General features: G+C 53.4%; 7 protein-coding genes across 11 annotated transcripts; 5 read left to right on the top strand and 2 right to left on the bottom strand.

Moving 5' to 3' along the window:
* The first annotated feature begins 12 nt into the window (after positions 1-12).
* Positions 13-3,563, top strand: PV05_01389 (urease). Of its 4 annotated transcripts, XM_013466374.1 has the most exons (5): positions 13-217; positions 276-362; positions 415-441; positions 498-875; positions 928-3,563. In XM_013466374.1, exons 1-5 carry the CDS (start codon positions 197-199, stop codon positions 2,923-2,925), a joined length of 2,511 nt encoding a protein of 836 aa, XP_013321828.1. In that variant the 5' UTR covers positions 13-196; the 3' UTR covers positions 2,926-3,563. The 4 variants fall into 4 exon arrangements, with proteins under 4 accessions (XP_013321828.1, XP_013321827.1, XP_013321826.1 ...); XM_013466373.1 differs by having other exon boundaries at positions 415-875; XM_013466372.1 differs by having other exon boundaries at positions 276-441.
* On the bottom strand, positions 3,385-5,755 carry PV05_01388 (uncharacterized protein). Its single transcript, XM_013466370.1, has 2 exons — positions 5,383-5,755; positions 3,385-5,330 (listed from the first exon to the last, which is right to left on the bottom strand). Exons 1-2 carry the CDS (start codon positions 5,491-5,493, stop codon positions 3,858-3,860), a joined length of 1,584 nt encoding a protein of 527 aa, XP_013321824.1. The 5' UTR covers positions 5,494-5,755; the 3' UTR covers positions 3,385-3,857.
* A 262-nt stretch (positions 5,756-6,017) lies between these two features.
* Positions 6,018-7,480, top strand: PV05_01387 (uncharacterized protein). The gene has a single exon (XM_013466369.1). The coding sequence runs from the start codon at positions 6,317-6,319 to the stop codon at positions 7,205-7,207; it is 891 nt and encodes a 296-aa protein (XP_013321823.1). The 5' UTR covers positions 6,018-6,316; the 3' UTR covers positions 7,208-7,480.
* A 231-nt stretch (positions 7,481-7,711) lies between these two features.
* PV05_01386 (uncharacterized protein) lies at positions 7,712-10,694 on the top strand. Its single transcript, XM_013466368.1, has 2 exons — positions 7,712-9,166; positions 9,216-10,694. Exons 1-2 carry the CDS (start codon positions 8,358-8,360, stop codon positions 10,255-10,257), a joined length of 1,851 nt encoding a protein of 616 aa, XP_013321822.1. The 5' UTR covers positions 7,712-8,357; the 3' UTR covers positions 10,258-10,694.
* On the bottom strand, positions 10,587-12,821 carry PV05_01385. Of its 2 annotated transcripts, XM_013466367.1 has the most exons (3): positions 12,711-12,821; positions 12,198-12,523; positions 10,587-12,144 (listed from the first exon to the last, which is right to left on the bottom strand). In XM_013466367.1, the coding sequence occupies exons 1-3, from the start codon at positions 12,767-12,769 to the stop codon at positions 10,709-10,711; spliced, it is 1,821 nt and encodes a 606-aa protein (XP_013321821.1). In that variant the 5' UTR covers positions 12,770-12,821; the 3' UTR covers positions 10,587-10,708. The 2 variants fall into 2 exon arrangements, with proteins under 2 accessions (XP_013321821.1, XP_013321820.1); XM_013466366.1 differs by having other exon boundaries at positions 10,587-12,523.
* An 878-nt stretch (positions 12,822-13,699) lies between these two features.
* On the top strand, positions 13,700-15,521 carry PV05_01384 (uncharacterized protein; the record flags this gene model as incomplete). Its single annotated transcript, XM_013466365.1, has 5 exons — positions 13,700-13,902; positions 13,968-14,504; positions 14,605-15,167; positions 15,236-15,330; positions 15,381-15,521. 5 exons carry the CDS (start codon positions 13,700-13,702, stop codon positions 15,519-15,521), a joined length of 1,539 nt encoding a protein of 512 aa, XP_013321819.1.
* Positions 15,522-16,321: 800 nt separating this feature from the next.
* Positions 16,322-16,723, top strand: PV05_01383 (mitochondrial import inner membrane translocase subunit tim10; the record flags this gene model as incomplete). The annotated part of the gene is made up of 2 exons (XM_013466364.1): positions 16,322-16,422; positions 16,528-16,723. The coding sequence occupies 2 exons, from the start codon at positions 16,322-16,324 to the stop codon at positions 16,721-16,723; spliced, it is 297 nt and encodes a 98-aa protein (XP_013321818.1).
* Positions 16,724-16,790: the final 67 nt, after the last annotated feature.

Below are 16,790 nucleotides of genomic sequence, written 5' to 3'. Positions count from 1 at the left end.
CAGGTCCATCATGCCACTTGGGTGCTGATGGTGCATCTTCCTTTGCCCCGCATCGCCGCTTCACCATGATAGGCTCCAAGGCCACAATCTGTCATAATGATAAACAGCTTCAATGCTGCCAGAGCTGCAGTCTTCGACGACATTCTTTTCATCTTGAGCCGTATCGAGAGCCATCTCAGAGAGAGCCGGACTCGCCATGCAGCTCGTACCAAAGGAGGTAGGAACAGTTTCGGATAGGAAGGCAACACAATATACATGGCTAATTCCTACCACAGCTTGATAAGCTCGTCACAGCCCAGTTGGGCTTTTTGGCACAGAGACGTTTGGCCAGAGGCGTTAGGCTAAATCACGCTGAAGCCTGTGTAACGAAAACCGAGTCGAAAACCCGAATCTTGTGGCTGACCTCATGAACAGGCTCTCATTGCCAGCGTTCTACATGAAGTAAATCGGGAACCCTGGATAGTCGAGCAAAGGAAATTCTAACAGCGACCAAACAGCTCGTCCGCGATGGCAATCACACCTGCGCAGATCTTATGGCGATGGGGAAACAACTGCTTGGTCGGCGCCATGTCTTGCCAGCAGTTGTATCTACCTTGCACACGGTGCAAATCGAAGGCACTTTCAAGACTGGCACATATCTTGTGACTGTCGATCATCCCATCAGCTCGGACGACGGTGATCTGGAGAAGGCCTTGTACGGGAGTTTTCTTCCTGTTCCATCCAAAGATGCGTTCCCACTGGCGGATGCAAGCGAATATGAAGACAAGAAGATGCCTGGTGCCGTAATTCCAGTCAAGCAAGGCAAGATTGTGTTAAGCGAAGGTCGGAAGAGGATCAAACTCAAGGTCACCAGCAAGGGTGACAGACCAATACAAGTACTCTACGCAATTCATTTCCTTCTGCCTCAACTGACGACCTGTAATCTAGATCGGCTCCCATTACCACTTCATCGAGACCAATCCGGCCCTTGAATTCGACCGAGCCCGCGCTTATGGCTATCACCTCGACGTCGCGGCAGGTACCTCCGTGCGCTTCGAGCCCGGCGACACCAAGACCGTCACACTTGTCGAAATCGCGGGCAACAAAGTCATCCATGGCGGCAACAATCTAGCCACGGGCCCAGTTGACCTTTCACGCGTCGACGAGATCATCTCCAAACTCCAAGCTGGCGGCTTCGCGCACAAGCCCGAACCAGTTCGCGACATGGGCTTTATCGACGCAGCGTCACTCACACGGGCAGATTACATTGGCATGTTTGGCCCTACGACTGGAGATATGGTGCGCCTCGGCAGCACGGACTTGTGGATCAAAGTCGAGAGGGACATGACCGTGTACGGCGACGAATGCAAATTCGGCGGCGGCAAGACGTTGCGCGAAGGCATGGGTCAAGCGTCCGGCCGGCACGACGTCGAAGTGTTGGACACGGTCATCACCAACGCGCTCATCGTCGACTGGACGGGGATATACAAGGCGGATATTGGCATAAAGAACGGCGTGATCGCGGGCATCGGCAAGGCGGGCAACCCGGATGTCATGGACGGCGTGCATAAAGACATGGTCGTGGGCAACGGCACCGATGTCGTTGCGGGCGAAGGGCTGATCGTCACGGCCGGGGGCATTGACTCACACATCCATCTCATCTGCCCGCAGCAAGTGTACGAGGCAATCTCCGCGGGCATTACTACTTTCTTGGGTGGAGGCACGGGACCGTCGGCGGGGACAAGTGCGACGACGTGCACGCCCGGCAAGACGTTGATGAAGCAGATGCTCCAGGCCGTGGACTCGTTGCCCATCAACTACGGAATCACAGGTAAGGGCAACGACTCGGACCCCGTGGCGCTGCGCGAAAGCTGCGAGGCTGGCGCGTGCGGGCTGAAATTGCACGAGGACTGGGGCACGACGCCCGCGGCCATCGACACATGTCTATCTGTGTGCGACGAATATGACGTCCAGTGCCTGATCCACACGGACACACTCAACGAGTCGGGCTTCGTCGAGTCTTCGATCGCCGCCTTCAAGGGCCGTACCATCCACACGTACCACACCGAAGGGGCTGGCGGAGGGCATGCGCCAGATATCATCAAGGTCGTCGAGCACGAGAATGTCTTGCCCTCGTCGACCAACCCCACGCGGCCGTATACCCGGGACACGCTGGACGAGCATCTCGACATGCTCATGGTCTGCCACCACCTGTCCAAGAACATCCCCGAGGACGTGGCGTTCGCGGAATCGCGCATCCGCGCCGAGACGATTGCCGCGGAAGACGTCCTGCACGACCTGGGCGCCATCAGCATGATGAGCAGCGACTCCCAGGCCATGGGCCGCTGCGGCGAGGTCATCATGCGCACCTGGAACACGGCGCACAAAAACAAGCAGCAACGCGGCTTCCTGCCCGAGGATGAAGGCACGGGCGTGGATAATTTCCGCGTCAAGCGCTATGTGAGCAAGTACACGGTCAACGCGGCGATTGCGCAGGGCATGGGCCATCTGATCGGGAGCGTCGAGGTTGGCAAGGTGGCGGATTTGTGTCTGTGGAAGCCCGCCATGTTCGGCACGAAGCCCCAGCTGGTGATCAAGAGTGGCTTCATTGCGCAGGCCATGATGGGCGATCCGAACGCGAGTATTCCGACGGTCGAGCCGATTGTGAGTAGGCCCATGTTCGCGGCGATGGTGCCGAAAACGAGTATCACCTTTGTGAGCGCGAAGAGTATCGAGTCCGGGGTGATCGACGGGTATGGGTTGAACAAGAGGGTCGAGGCGGTGAAGGGGTGTAGGAGCGTCGGCAAGAAGGATATGAAGTTCAACGATGTCATGCCCAAGATGAAGGTCGATCCGGAGAGATACACCGTCGAGGCGGATGGGCAGATCTGCAAGGCCGAGCCGGCGACCGAGGTTGGCCTGGGCCAGGCGTATTATGTCTTCTAACTAGGCGATTATCTGGTGTACTAGGAGGGGGCGAAGATGGCGATGACTGTGATTGAGATTCACGACCAAATAATACGAGATCCAGGTTAGAATCTAGCGGAGGAGCCTGGCTTGGGTAAAGAGATTTTGGTCCAAGTTAAAGCGAAAATTAGCTGGATGAAATATCGGATCAGAGCAAGCAAGAGGCACGGCAAGTTTGGGAGCATCTCGACCTGGATACATACTAGTGATCGGATGGCGCAACCCAAAGAGAGATGATGTGAGATTCTTGGACATTGCAGTCAGAGGCATTTACGAGAGATCGACGTCCAACGAGGTGGTTATGACGGGCAACAGGGCAGTGAACATCTGGCTGCCCTTTTCTCTTGAGTACTACTCCACGGTGGTGTTCGTTATACGAGGCTGAGATACACGGAGATACTCATGTATATCTTCAAGCAAAGGAGTATGATGAAGGTACGGATCCTCTATCCACATTCATCCATGAGTTTAGTCCCCGAACCCCATGCGCCGGGAACTTGTGGGTTCTACGTAGCAAAACAAATTCGGCAACAGACAAGAAAGAAAGAGCGATTTGCATTAGGCCCACGTAGATTGAGCTGCGAAGGAGAACCGGGCTAGGAGAGGGCAAAAGACACCAGGTGCTAACCAAGGAGTAATCTGTCTTCCTACGCAAAACGGGCGACCGTTGTTCCCTGATACCACCAAGCATGATCGACAGAGAAGAAAAACTGTCCCTCGCAAGCCAAAAACGAGTATGTACCTCCAGAACGCCGAGTGGTTAGAAGTTCTATGCTGCCCTGTCCCGTCATCGCTTGTCATCAATCATCCTCTTCTTGTCGTATATCATTCAGTCGTACATGTCGTTATGTCACCGCTCGTGCTGGTTGATGACTGAATCGTCGCTTCTCCTCCCGGCCCCGTCTGGTTTCCTAAACGACAGTAGCAACGCCACCTCGGGAAGAGGCATGACTCCTCTGACGATCTATCGGACTCATAGGGTCCGATGTGGGATATTTCCTCCCTTGCACACCAGTCAACGTGCCAACTCGGAGAGGTGCACCTTTCCGCCTTTGTGTGCCACCTCTCTCCCAGTCCGATGAACGGTGCCTTTGATCCGTTCCACTTCCATTACTGCTCTCTCGAGTCAAAGGCTCAAAGGCATTCGGTTCGGGGTAACGAAACGTTGGACCTCGTGGGTCGAGCTGCGCATGTGCATGTGCTGGAGTTGACAGTGTCGGGTCACTGTCCCAATTAGGGTCACGCCATTGAGGAGCACCACCTCGGGAAGGTGCTTGTGGGGGAGCATTGAGGGCCTGCGGTGGGCGGTGATTGGGCCGCTGAGCTGAATCCCTTACTGCAGCTGCACGGTAACTTGCATCTGAAGAATGTCGGCGTTTGTGTGACTTCATAAACGATGGCACCCACAAGGAGGAGTGCCGACTCTTTCGATCCTCGTCAGATTTGCGATGACGGCGACCGATCTGAGAGGTCTCAGAGCTGGCCTCGCTGCCCGAGTCTTCATCCACAGTCGATGGCGTGCGCGCAGGAGAGCGATAGTTGAAAGGCGCATGTGCTGACGAGCGCCTGCCAGAGTCCCTAGAGTCGATGGCCCGTCTGCTCTTGGAAGGACTGTGAACTGAGTTCTTGTTTGGAGGACTTGCAGGCGGCCCGGAAGTGGTGTGAGATCGCTGGCGGGCGGGTGGTTGTGGTGGCCTTCGAGCAGAATGACTCCGGGCTTTGCGCGAGGCCTCGTTATGTCGGGGATCCCAATGTGAACCTCTCTCCTGTGGTGGGGAGGGGAAATCAGGGACGCTGCTTCGGCGGTGATATGCAGCCGCCATACGATCTTGGTCGTCTCTTGAGCTGCTTCGCGAGGGCCTCGTGGATTTACCAAGCATAGGACCGGAGAAGTAGCCGTCTCGTCGATCGTATGGCTCAATGTGAGGAGATTGATAAGGTGAATTCTTGAGGCGTTGCATGTAGTTCTTCTGATTCAACTGGCCTGTTACCATCTTGTGCCATCTCTCCATCTCTTCGTCTGGACGGTCTGGAAATACTTCCTGCGGGATGTATTTTGGAAAGATGCCGCCATTCGGCATTGGAATGTTCCACCTCTGCACGGCCTTTTGCATAAACCCCACGTTTTCCTCGGGACATAGCAGTATTTGGATGGTTTGCCAGCGAGCAAAGCCAGCGGATGTTAGACAGGGTACTCTTGGCTGTTCGAAAGGACTCGGGGTCGGTTGGAGGCTGTGAAAACATCCCAGAATTTGGTACATGTGAGACAGACCTCCGTCCGTGGTATTGAGGAAGAGAGAGTCATAATTGCCGCCGACTGCCCGGTAGAAGGCGGCAAGGCGTTGCGGAGTGAGTTCGTCGTTGGGTCCAGGTTCGAGTATAGACTGCAAGGTACATCAGCAGTTGCGGTCTGCACCAGCAACACGGCGTACTTACAATGACTTTGGCCAGCCCCAAACACAGCTGCTCCAGCTGTGGTGATGCGCTTTTGTCGGGCTTGATCAAGTACCTCCAGAAACCATGCGCGGCGGTCTGAGTGGCGTCCATTTGGCGGTCAGCGTCTTAGAATGCTGGAAACACTGGGAAGAGTCGCAGCATTGACTTTGTCGGTGGGAATGCTTGCTCTCCCTCTCATGGTCAGAGTTCACGGTCTCTGAAGAGGGAAATGGGACAAGGCAGAGAAGGCAGCAAGCGAGGAGGACATGGGTAAAAGCAAGGACGACAGTAGCAAATAGCGGCTACTACTTCACATGGAGATGAGGTTGAGGTCACTGGTCCAAGTCCTCAAAGGTGCAGATGCAGATGATGGAGAACGGGGAAGCGCAGGCAAACAGCCTCTCGATTTGTTCACCGCTTCCTTGTGCCACGCCCCCCTCGATTTTCTCGTCCACACCCGACTCATTCTTCTCACAGAGCCATCATGAGCTAGCCCAGCGTGGGAGCTGCTTGCTAGGCTGTCCCCAGCTCAACCCGTCCGAGCCGCCATGGCGTAGCTTGGGTCCTGCTGCCTATTCGCCCAAATTGCATCATATCACAGGCACAGGAGCGGCTGACTGGTTGGCTTTTGGATTTTGTCACAAGGATCAATCCAGTGGACCATTAGGGAACCACAGGAGCCTGATCAGGCCAAAATCCCCCAAAGCAGCGAAAAAGCTCCCGGCCTTCGTGTGGCACTTGACTCGCTTTCGACGCGATCGTCGCAGACCATACGAGGGTACCAAAGGACGCAAGATGGAGCCAAAGGGGCCTTGACGGGCACGTCAACACAGAACCACGTGGTACAGCATCCAACAGTCACCACCCAGGTCACCACAGACCTACCCGGCCCGTGCTTGTGATAGATAGCACAAGCCTTTTCCGTCCAGAAGATATGGGCCAAAATACCAGATCCGCTTTTCTCGAGACCCCCTTCGAGATTCGAAGTCGCATATACGATCTTGCAATACTGCCGCAATATCTCAAGGCTCAGCAATTCGTGGATCCTGACTTCCCACCACGCCAGGGACCTGTCCCGAGCTCAAGAGACATCCCAAGCCTATTCTTCGTCAGCAAATCAATCTATCACGAGGCGGCTGCCGTCTTCTACTCGAGGGCCACCCTGCTCATTTCCCCTATACGTCCACCAGAGTACATTTGGGACGCTCTCAGTGCCCCACGGAATGGCTACCAGCTGAATACAGACTTGGACTTGCATTCCACTTTTGCTCGTTATCCGCATCAACATCTCAAACGCATTCAAACCTGCCGCATCTACAGTGGCCAGTCTGATGCTATCAGTGCTGAAGCGTATGATTCACTGCTCCGGTGGTTGGCCACCTTCACTTCTGTGCGGACTGTTTATCTATCTCAACGCCTAATGACCAGATTGCGGCACTCGAGAAGTGACCTCGTTGCGATTCATGGAATATGCGCGTGCGCCCGGGGATTATCCGTGTTCAGAACCATGTACGTATACTCAGAATTCCGTCGGACACCGTGGGAGCGATCACAAATTTCACGATTGCGGAAAGCTTTGAGAGGACGACAACTTCCAGACCTACAAGCCTACATCCTAGATCAGTCGAGCAGAAGTGATGCGCTTCTAGATCCGCGTTGGGATGCTCGAGGCAGCGATGACGATGAGAGACTCGCTATGTTGGATGACGTCTCAGCGTGGATCGACTCACTTTTGGCCTCCGATGCTGCTGGTCATGCTCGCCCAGCAACACAGGAGGGACATAAACTCTATCAAATATGCTTTGTATTTGACAAGCCAGCGTGAAGGAGAGCCGCTTGTCCCAAACTGAGTTACAAGGACCAATGAGCTACACAGGCATCAAACCCCCAGTTTCCAGCAATCCCCGGCCATCTCGACTTGGGACTCGGCCATGTTTTGTCAAGGGACTCCTCCAAGAAATCAAGTCTGTCCAAAAGACAGTGCCGCACACTTGCATATATGCTGGAAGTGCTCTAGGTTCACTGGGCAAAGCCACTGAGGTAGTTACAGAACCAATAAACTCGTCCATCTTCCAAGAGTCCTAGGCTCTGGGGCAAAACTACTGTCATGTAGCTTCCGCCAGAGGATCATTGGATCATGGCAAGCTTGGTGTTGACGAACGTTGAGAAGGGCCACGCGTGTGATAGTGTTACTCTGCATTTGGTGATCCCACACGCAGATTTCCTCCTACACTGCTTGGACCAACAGGACAGTTCGGCTTCTCATGAGACGAATGCCTTGAGGAGCGGGACTGCCAGCTGCGTGGCATGTTCGCAAGGTCAAAGGAAGGGGATAGCAGCAATTCCAAGCTCACTATCGAAGTGGAATTGTCGACCTCAAAGCTCCTTCTGGCTCACCACAACCTGCCTCATATGTCCTTCCCATTCTTTCTCGATCCAACCTCAACTCCTCTGGCGAACTCCTAACCCTCCTCGCCTCGCCTCACCTCACCTCATCTTCATTCACCCCATTGCAGGTTAAATGCTCATCGATTGGCTTTGGCATGTGATCGACACTCAGGGACACGTCTCCATCCTTCACTTTTGTGTGACATCTTCAATTTACTACACCGCCATACTCACTCTACATCCTGTCACCCTTCACCACCTTGCACATACTTCTACCACCATTCCATTTCCAACCTACTTGATGTCTATTCTCTCGGTCAAGACTCGCCGCTCAACCTTACATCAATTCGGCAAACACTCAAGGCAGACTGTCCTCACAGTCAAGCATTACCTGCCCTCCAGACAAGCAGACCAGAACGACCCCTTCTGGCAGCGGCTTCACACCACGTCCGGAGGGCTGTCATCGCATGAGCCTTGTATGACAGCACGGAGTTGGACTTAACCACCTATCCACACTACTGCACTCTAGCGGTCTCGCACTCTACTTCATCTCGAGAGTAGCCACTTGCTCATTTGCAGAAGTCATCATGCCGCTAACAAGCCCTTCCGAACATCGCAGAGGCCGATTCACCAGGCTGGAAGGTATTGGTATGGTACCATCCTGGCCTCGCTCGTATCGGCATCGCGATATCTACAGGCCATATCCACATACTCATGATGTTCCCACTCGCTTGCGCAGTACGGCAGGTGAAACCGACGAACGGTCGAACCCCAGTAGCAGCACCAGCACCAGCAGCACAGGGCCGGAAAGCTTGACAGAGCAATGGCCTAGCCACGAATCCAGATCCAATATCCCGGACTACCAATTTCCCACCCAGTATCTGATGGCGGGATTTGCTAGACGTCAAACTATACTACAGGAGCAGGGCGCCAGGCAGCAGGTAGATGGACAACGTCGCAGACGGGAGACCGCACTACGCGTCGACCATAGTAATCATGCGCGACTTGCCTTACAGCAGAATGAAAGTGCTGCAGAAAACGAGCAAGACCCTCACAGGCTTTCCATCAAACGAGAAGTATCCGAAGCATCTGATGGCGAAGCTGTCTTGAAGTCGATCGACGAATATTCCTTGCCTACGAAACCTCATGACAACATGTCAGACAACGACACAGAACCCGGAGTTCCAGAGATACCAGTTGTTGAGGACCAATCGCCACCCGAGCCTCCAAGACCACCGTCACCTCTTCCTCACTTTGCTGGGAGATTAAACCCCGACTGTTTATGCCCAATCTCTTTGGAATGCCCAGCAAGGGGAAATGCCCTCATAGATTGCCGCACATTGGTCTTGGACTACCAAAAATGGGAAACTCGCGAAAGAGCGGACCGCGTTCCAGAGTAGGTTTTCATTCAGACTCTTTTATACAATGGCTGACATCTGGCGCAGATTGCCTCCAGACGATGAGCCAGAAAACGAGCACTTTGTCACCCTTAAGGATGTCACTGATGTCATCCGACTTCTTGACAATATCAGTATTAGGCCACGCATGTCGATGGGACTTCGGTCAGCTTTCGTAAATATTGACAACTGGGTCGCTAAGATGCAAACAAACTCCGTCACACAAGAAGTTTTGAACGAATCCCGAGTCCGTGACAGAATCGACGCGTTCCTGGGCGAGGATAACGCAGCTATGCGTCAAGCGAAGGTCGTGCCAGACCACATCATCGAAGATCTTACCTGGTTGCAGCGCAAATGGCATTCTGGCGACCTAAGTGTACTTGCAAGAAGAGGACTTCGACGGACACGTGAAGGCGGGCCATGGTTCCCGGACCCAAACTGGCCACACCGCCGTACCTCCGACTTTTTCGGTCACGGCCATCTTGTCAATGGGCAAACCTGGATCTATCGAGCAGAGATGGTGCGTGACGGTGCTCATGGGCCTCTTGTCGCTGGAATCGCAGGCACAACGAAGCGTAGAGCGCGAAGTATTGTGATGGGATACCACGACGAGAGAAACCAGCACTTCTACGCCGACGTCGACGCGGGAGACACGATATACTACATGGGTACAGGACTACCTAGAGCCGAAGGCGACGATAGGGCCACCAACATTAGGGATCCAGTCGCCCATCCAAGGAACCGAATCATAGAGAATACAAGCGGCCACGGCCCGACAAACGCGACCATGAGCCTAATTACCAGTTATAGGAAAGGGCGCGACCCAGTACGTGTCTTCAGGTCTCATTGCGCGTCGGAGAAGTGTCCATTGCGTCCGGAACGGGGGTATCGTTACGATGGGTTATACCGGGTTGAGTGGTTTCAATTGGAGAAGCAAGAGCGTCAGATTTACAAGTTCAAGCTGGTGAGGTTGACGACCGGGCAGGGTCCGCTGCGGCTGAATCTGTCGCCGCCATTGCCGGAGAAGAAGAGGAAGCGGAAGACGATTGATGAACGCAATTGGCGTGGACGGAGCGAGATTTACGGCTGAAAGGGGATACATCGTTCTTGGAGGTGGAGGTGGAGGGTTGAGATGGACACTGTTCCTCTGGGCACATCCCGTGCTACGCTCGCATATACAAGAGCAGGGCGCCTTTTTGTCATGATTTGGAGCTTGGCGTGTGGTATCTTTCGACATTGGGGACATTTCTTGACGCGTGCTGTGATCTGCTGCCTGAGAATATCAACAACTTGCTGGGCAACACTGCTGACTTGGTCTGCTCGGAAAGAGCGGGCACGTGGCGCTACGAAGCGAACGTGGACAGAATACTGTCGTCTTCTTCATGCTTGAGATGGTGGATCAGCTCTGCTCAATTCTCTGCAAACGACAAGCAGGATTTAGAGATTGGATGATGCCTTTGAGCATTTGCATTGCTCTTTCTCTTGCTATTGTACACTACACTACAGAAAATCTGAGCTTGTATAGAGTGAACGCATTTCTCTCACAATTCAGAAGTTTTCTTTTCCGCCCCTCTCGTAACAGCCCTCAGATTGCCGAAACTCAAGACATCCCCAATCCTCTCGCGTCCGGTGAAGAGCATAACGAGCCTATCAATTCCGCAACCCCAACCACCTGTCGGCGGCAGGCCCCAATCCAAAGCCTGGATGTACTCTTCGTCAACGGTCATGGCCTCCTCGTCGTACTGGCCTGCATTTTGCCGGGCTAGACGCTGCTGCTCGACAAACTTGCGCCGCTGCTCGAACGGACTGTTCTCCTCCTCGTAGCAATTCACCACTTCTTTGCCTTGGATGAAGAGTTCCGCACGAGCGGCGACAGGTTGGGAATTCGGTGTGGTGGGGTGTATGTATGACTTCGCGAGTGGGGAGAGACATTCGGGGATATTTGTGATCCAGATCGGGCGCGCTAGGGATTCAGGCTCGATAAATATCGCGGCTAGTTTATCGACAAGCCGAGGGACAGTAGGATTTGTGGGAACAGGGATGTCTTTCGAGTTGAAGATTTGAAGCAGCTCTTTTTGAGCCTCCGGGGATGCGAGGTTGGGTAGATCGATACCCAGAGCGGCATTGAGCGTGGGTAAGAAGTCGAATTGGCGGAATGGTTCGTTCTCGTTGACTTGTTGCAGTAAGAGTCGTGACTGCTCCGAGCTTGGTGGGGATGGCAAAGCTTCGATTCCATTTGCAATGACTTTGAGGAGTTGGTGCGTGTATGTCATTAGCTGGAGCAGATCGTGACCGACGGCATAGAATTCACAAGTGTGGAATTCGGGGTTGTGCGTTTTATCGAGGCCCTCGTTGCGGAAGCACGGGCCGATTTCGAAGATGCGATCCATGCCGCCGATTATCAGGCGTTTGAGCGGTAGTTCCGGCGCGATGCGGAGGGATAGCTTGCGATTGTCGAAGTGAGTGGCTGTAGTCTCGAAGGGTTTGGCGGTCGCGCCGCCAGCGGACGCGGAAAGGATGGGCGTGCTGACTTCTACAAAGTGCCGTTGTTCGAAGAAGGAACGCATGGAGCGGACCAGGCTTGACCGTGCTTTGAGGGTGTTTATGACGTCCGGATCGGTGAGCATTTCGACGTGGCGGGGCGTGAAGTTCGACTCAGATATGGACATCTCGTCAGTTGCATAGCCCCGTTGCTCGATGGGGAACCGCTGAAGGCAGGGAGACTGGAGCACGGGCAGGGTGGTCGCTTTGATGGTGATCTGGCCGTTTTTACTGCGGAACGGGGGCATGCCGCGGATGGAGATGTAGTCGCCCCGGCGGATAAGACGGACGTGGTGTTTGAATGTGTCGAGCGTGACAGAGGAGAGAGTAAGGGCGGCATATGAGAGAGTGACTTGAAGTTTGCACTGGTCTTGGACGAGGTCGAGAAAGACGAGTTTCGAGCCGCTGAGGCGGATAGATGTTATCCTTCCGGAGACTGTGATTGTCAGGACGCAACCGTTGATGTGGCACTGGAATGGAAGGGCATACCTTCGATCTCTGCAGCTGCAGCGTTTTGGGCCGGTATGTCGCTTCCAGCGTCATCGTTGAACTCGTTTACGAGAGTTCTTATATCCCGGGCGCGCGTGTCTCTAGTGTATCGTGGATAGAGGTTTGTGCCGCTGTGTTCCAGCTCTTGCATGCGCTCTTCCACCTCTTTACTGGACGCCATCATGCGCGTGTCGACCGCGTCATGGGCATTGCATCCGGCAGCTGCCGTGGTGAATCTAGCTTTGGGAAGCCATGATGTTGAAGCATTCGCTAGCCTCTGGTAAACACGAGGCCAGACTGTACTACCGAACTGATATGGTAGGCATCTGTTCGATGGGTGTCAGAAACAGTCCTCACACCACAAGGTACATAGACATGAGGCATCTTTGCAGCATCAGACATTCACTGGAGCAGTAGTGATCATTGCAAGCCACAAGGCTAGCATCACTCGCAGCGGTTCTTCTCGTTGTCTCTTCATCCGGAATTGGAACGCGGCAAAAGTGATGGACTCACCTTCCTACAACTGACAGACGTGATAGCTGCCATACTTGCCATGCTGCTTTGCTGGACATCAAGGCAGCAGCATGACCAGAGGTAGCAAGTCAAATGTTTGCGCTGGTGTTGATGGGGAGCAACCGTGATAAAAATGTCTATTGGTCGCTTAAGCTTCGGTAGAGTTTGGGCTTCCGGAGCTCACGGGCTCACGTGAGCACGGCCAGATTGTGCCGCTTTACTACGTGGAAACCACGTTTACTCACGTTTCCACTCTCGCTTTCATGATCTCGTTCAGGTATGATACGGCTGGTAACTTGAGGCGTTAGTCACCGAGATCGACAGGATAACGGTTTGTCAATCTGCCCAGGCGTCATCCCATTGATTGCACTCGATAGACGGATTCGCTGCCGATGAGCGAACAAGCAGCAAGGTACGAGGATCATCAGCTTGCATTGCTCTTCTCGAAGAGTCGAGCTCTATCCCACCACCCATACATCCCCTTAGCCAAGCTATCCCATCCTGGGAGCTCCGTTCCATACTCGGGAACGATTTTTCGGTCAGCCTGGGCCTATAGATGAGGTTGAGATACTGTGAAGAGCTCGAAGAGTGTGGAAATCGCTTCGTCTTCGTTGAAATCTGCCCCACGCCGAGGGTCACCCAGGGGTATTCGCCCCACAGATATCTAGAGGAGACTGAATATGTCCCGTTACCAACACCAATCTTCTGTCTAGCCAATGTATCCATACTAGATGGCTTATGGTAATGATCGGTCGAATACTAGGGTGCGGGGGATGCTTGTGGGGGAGGCATTGATGGAGAATCCGCTGAGCGGAGGTGATGTGGGAATGAACGACTCACGAATGCGCGCTCAGCCTCACAGATTCGTAGGCGATGGAAGTCCTCGGTCTCAGGTGGGAGCGTTGGCCCGGCACGATCGATATAGGTATGCTTAATACACGACTACTTGTTCACATCTCTCTTATTCTCCTACACTACTTGACACCAAGATGGCGATGCAGATGTTTACTCTGGTCATCGTCGTGACCACGGTTGCATTGTTGATCCGCACAGTCGTCGCTCGGTATCAATTTCAAAAGAAATACAAACTACCGCCCAGCGTGCCAGGATGGCCACTCATTGGAAACAGCTTGGATGTTCCGTTCCCGGCTGGGATGTGGACATACAAGATGGCACAGAAATACGGTGAAATGTACGACAGATCAACCTATATGTACTCGTGGTTTGTCACTGCTTACTGTTGGTTGTCTTCTGCAGGTTCACATGCAATCTCGGCGGAAAAACGATCGTCTTTCTGAACTCATCGCGCGTGGTCAACGACATCATGGAGAAGCGAGCTGCCATCACAGCCTCCCGTCCATATCGGCCCATGACAGCAGAGATCATGTCGGGTGGCAGACGCATGCTGCTTATGAGTTACACGGACAGATGGAGAAATCAGCGCAAGGTGATGCATTCACAATTGAACGGCAAACAAGCAGAAACCAAATTTGTGCCGTATCAAGAGTTGGAGTCGAGGCACCTGGTCTGGGACTACTTGAACGCTCCTGAGAAGTTCTTCCTTGCGAATCAGCGCTTCTCGAATTCCGTCATCGTCAGCGTCGTGTTTGGTAGACGAGCACGTCTCGATGACAAGCAATTGGCCATCATTTTGGGCCAGATGGCCGAGTTCGGGAAAGCCTTGTTCAGTCCAACCGTTTCCATTGCTGACTTGTTCCCGTGGCTGGCACGCCTGCCCAAGCCTTTGCAGTGGTGGAGGCCTTACGGCGAGCGTTACTTCAACGAAACTCTGGCGTACGTATCACTTCCCCCCTCCCATATTGTGCAGGCTACTATCAACCCTGGGCCAATGCAGGGATCCCTCGTTTGAGACCAGGCTAAGAATCTCTCAAAGTGTCTATCAACGCGAACTTGACCTACTGGCGAGCAAGATGGAAAAGGGTGTTGCAAAACCCTGCTTTGCGATCGACATGCTTAATGAAGTGCAGAAAAAGGAATTCGCTACGATTGACGAAGCGGAGAAGCTCATGGTTCTGAGCACTCTATTTGAGGCTGGCAGCGACACGTCTCGAACGGTCATTACACAACTTGTCGCGGCTGCGGCGGTTTATCCACGTTGGGTCAAGAAGGCACAAGCTCTCCTGGATGAAGTGTGCGGATCAAACGCCGAGCGCCTGCCCACATTCAACGATAGGCAAAGCTTACCCTACATAACGGCGGTTGTGAAAGAGGCACTGCGATGGCGCCCTTTCCTTCAGATGGGCGTGCCGCACATGCTCTCGCAGGATGAAGAGTACGAGGGGTACAGATTCCCTGCTGGAACGCAATTCACATGGAATGCCTACGCTCTCGCGTTAAACGAGGGCGACTACACGGACGCGCATACGTTCAACCCGGAAAGGTTCATGAATGACGAACTGAACCATCCTTTGAAAGGTCATTGGTCTTTTGGCGCCGGTAAGCTCTGTGGTTCTTGCCTCGTTTTCGGAAATGAATCAAAAACTGACACATTTCTGGGTATATAGGTCGCCGAGTCTGCGTGGGCTACAATGTCGGTGTTAATAACGTGTGGATAGCGGCTGCGTGTTTACTATATTGCTTTGACTTTGCGGAAGACCCGGTAAGCAAGGGGATTTGTCACGTCAAGTCGTGTCTCTAATTCTGGTCTAGGATCATCCCATCGATAGATACAACACATTTTGGGAAAAGCACGACGAAGCTCCTTTCGCAGTCAAAATTCGGCCGCGTAGCCAGGCACACGTAGACCTTATCAAGCGAGAAAGTGCCGAGGTTTTGGAGATGGACTACTAGGTCGCAGGGAAGTGAGTGTATCTCAAATATATGCCTCGACCAGAAACAGTTTTCCTCCTCTTGGCTATTTCTGGAGGCATGAATTGTTTTGCTACCACTTTGGACTGGTCTAGTTGCCTTGTCAGCATCTTCTGGATCGTCCGAAGTTCGTGTTCCATTGCATCTGAAACATAGAACACCGAGCGAGAAGTTACATAAAGTAGTTGTCGGCTAGAGTTTTCTTCAGGTTTGCCCAGGAAACCCTCACTGTTCTATCAGCAGTAGGCCGCAACAAGACCATGTAGCCAGCCGTGGCATGGAGAGAGCTTTTGGATAGCTTAAAGAGGGAGGAGGCTCCCAGCCAAAGTCCCTAAGCTCGTGTTCACAAGCACAAGGCGATCGACTCACATTTAAATTCCTAAATAATTCAGGAATATGGTGCTGCATTAGCCGGACTGTCCACTCCCGACACTTCATTGACATGTCTGGGCCGGGCCCAGAAATCGATGGTATCATGATCTTCTGGCGCCACGCGTCTCACTGACAAGTCAGAAGGATGAAGAGAGGGAGGGTAAAGCGGTTTTCATAGGTACCTACCTGATGTACTGTAGCGACGTCAAAAGCGGCGACCCACCAAGGCTCAGGACCAATGCCCGAAACAGCAGCCGCCTACTCCGTAAACCGCAGGCGGATTTTCCGGTAACGAATTATTTACAATTTCAAGGACCCGAACAACGTACGAAAGCATCCTGTATCACGACGTCCGTCTTCTTCTGTCAACACTCAGTCTCGCACCCAAAGGCAGAATACAGCAGCCCAACATGTCTTTCCTCTTCGGCGGTGGGCGTCCTCAGCCAAGCTCCGCAGAGAAGATCGCGGCAGCCGAGCAAGAAGTTGAATTAGTGTCCGACATGTACAAAAGGTATGATTGAATCTGCTCTGTACCCGATCCTGTCGAAGCTCTGGAAAGGGCATTTTGAACGGATCATGGGCGATGGCGAGTCGGGGCTGACCTTGCTGGCTACAGATTAACGAAATCGTGTCTGGCGAAATGCGTACCTGCCGATTACCGCGAAGCCGAACTCAACAAGGGCGAGAGTGTGTGCCTCGATCGATGCGTGGCCAAGTTCTTCGAAGTCAACATCAAGGTGTCAGAAAAGATGCAAGGAGAGGCGGCGGCAAGAGGAGGTGGCGCAGGCGCTGGTGGTATGTTTGGCATGTAAGAGAGCAGGACGACTTTGTAATTTCCAAGGCCTGCGCGATCGTGGCCGACAGTCATGAGAGCATTAT

Source organism: Exophiala xenobiotica (assembly GCF_000835505.1).
Source record: "Exophiala xenobiotica strain CBS 118157 unplaced genomic scaffold supercont1.1, whole genome shotgun sequence".
In the NCBI taxonomy this organism is placed as follows: Eukaryota; Fungi; Ascomycota; class Eurotiomycetes; order Chaetothyriales; family Herpotrichiellaceae; genus Exophiala; species Exophiala xenobiotica.
This window is presented reverse-complemented; position numbering and strand designations above follow the sequence as displayed.

Coding starts and splice junctions, on each gene's coding strand:
- PV05_01389 (XM_013466374.1), top strand. CDS start 197: ATGCAGCTCGTACCAAAGGAG. Junction 442..497: donor TTGCCAGCGTTCTACATGAA/GTAAATCGGGAA, acceptor GCGACCAAACAG/CTCGTCCGCGATGGCAATCA. Junction 876..927: donor AGGGTGACAGACCAATACAA/GTACTCTACGCA, acceptor CCTGTAATCTAG/ATCGGCTCCCATTACCACTT.
- PV05_01388 (XM_013466370.1), bottom strand. CDS start 5,493: ATGGACGCCACTCAGACCGCCGCGCATGGTTTCTGGAGGTACTTGATC. Junction 5,331..5,382: donor TGGGGCTGGCCAAAGTCATT/GTAAGTACGCCG, acceptor TGTACCTTGCAG/TCTATACTCGAACCTGGACC.
- PV05_01387 (XM_013466369.1), top strand. CDS start 6,317: ATGGGCCAAAATACCAGATCCGCTTTTCTCGAGACCCCCTTCGAGATT.
- PV05_01386 (XM_013466368.1), top strand. CDS start 8,358: ATGCCGCTAACAAGCCCTTCCGAACATCGCAGAGGCCGATTCACCAGG. Junction 9,167..9,215: donor AGAGCGGACCGCGTTCCAGA/GTAGGTTTTCAT, acceptor CATCTGGCGCAG/ATTGCCTCCAGACGATGAGC.
- PV05_01385 (XM_013466367.1), bottom strand. CDS start 12,769: ATGTCCAGCAAAGCAGCATGGCAAGTATGGCAGCTATCACGTCTGTCA. Junction 12,524..12,710: donor CGTCTGTCAGTTGTAGGAAG/GTGAGTCCATCA, acceptor CCCATCGAACAG/ATGCCTACCATATCAGTTCG. Junction 12,145..12,197: donor TGCAGCTGCAGAGATCGAAG/GTATGCCCTTCC, acceptor TGACAATCACAG/TCTCCGGAAGGATAACATCT.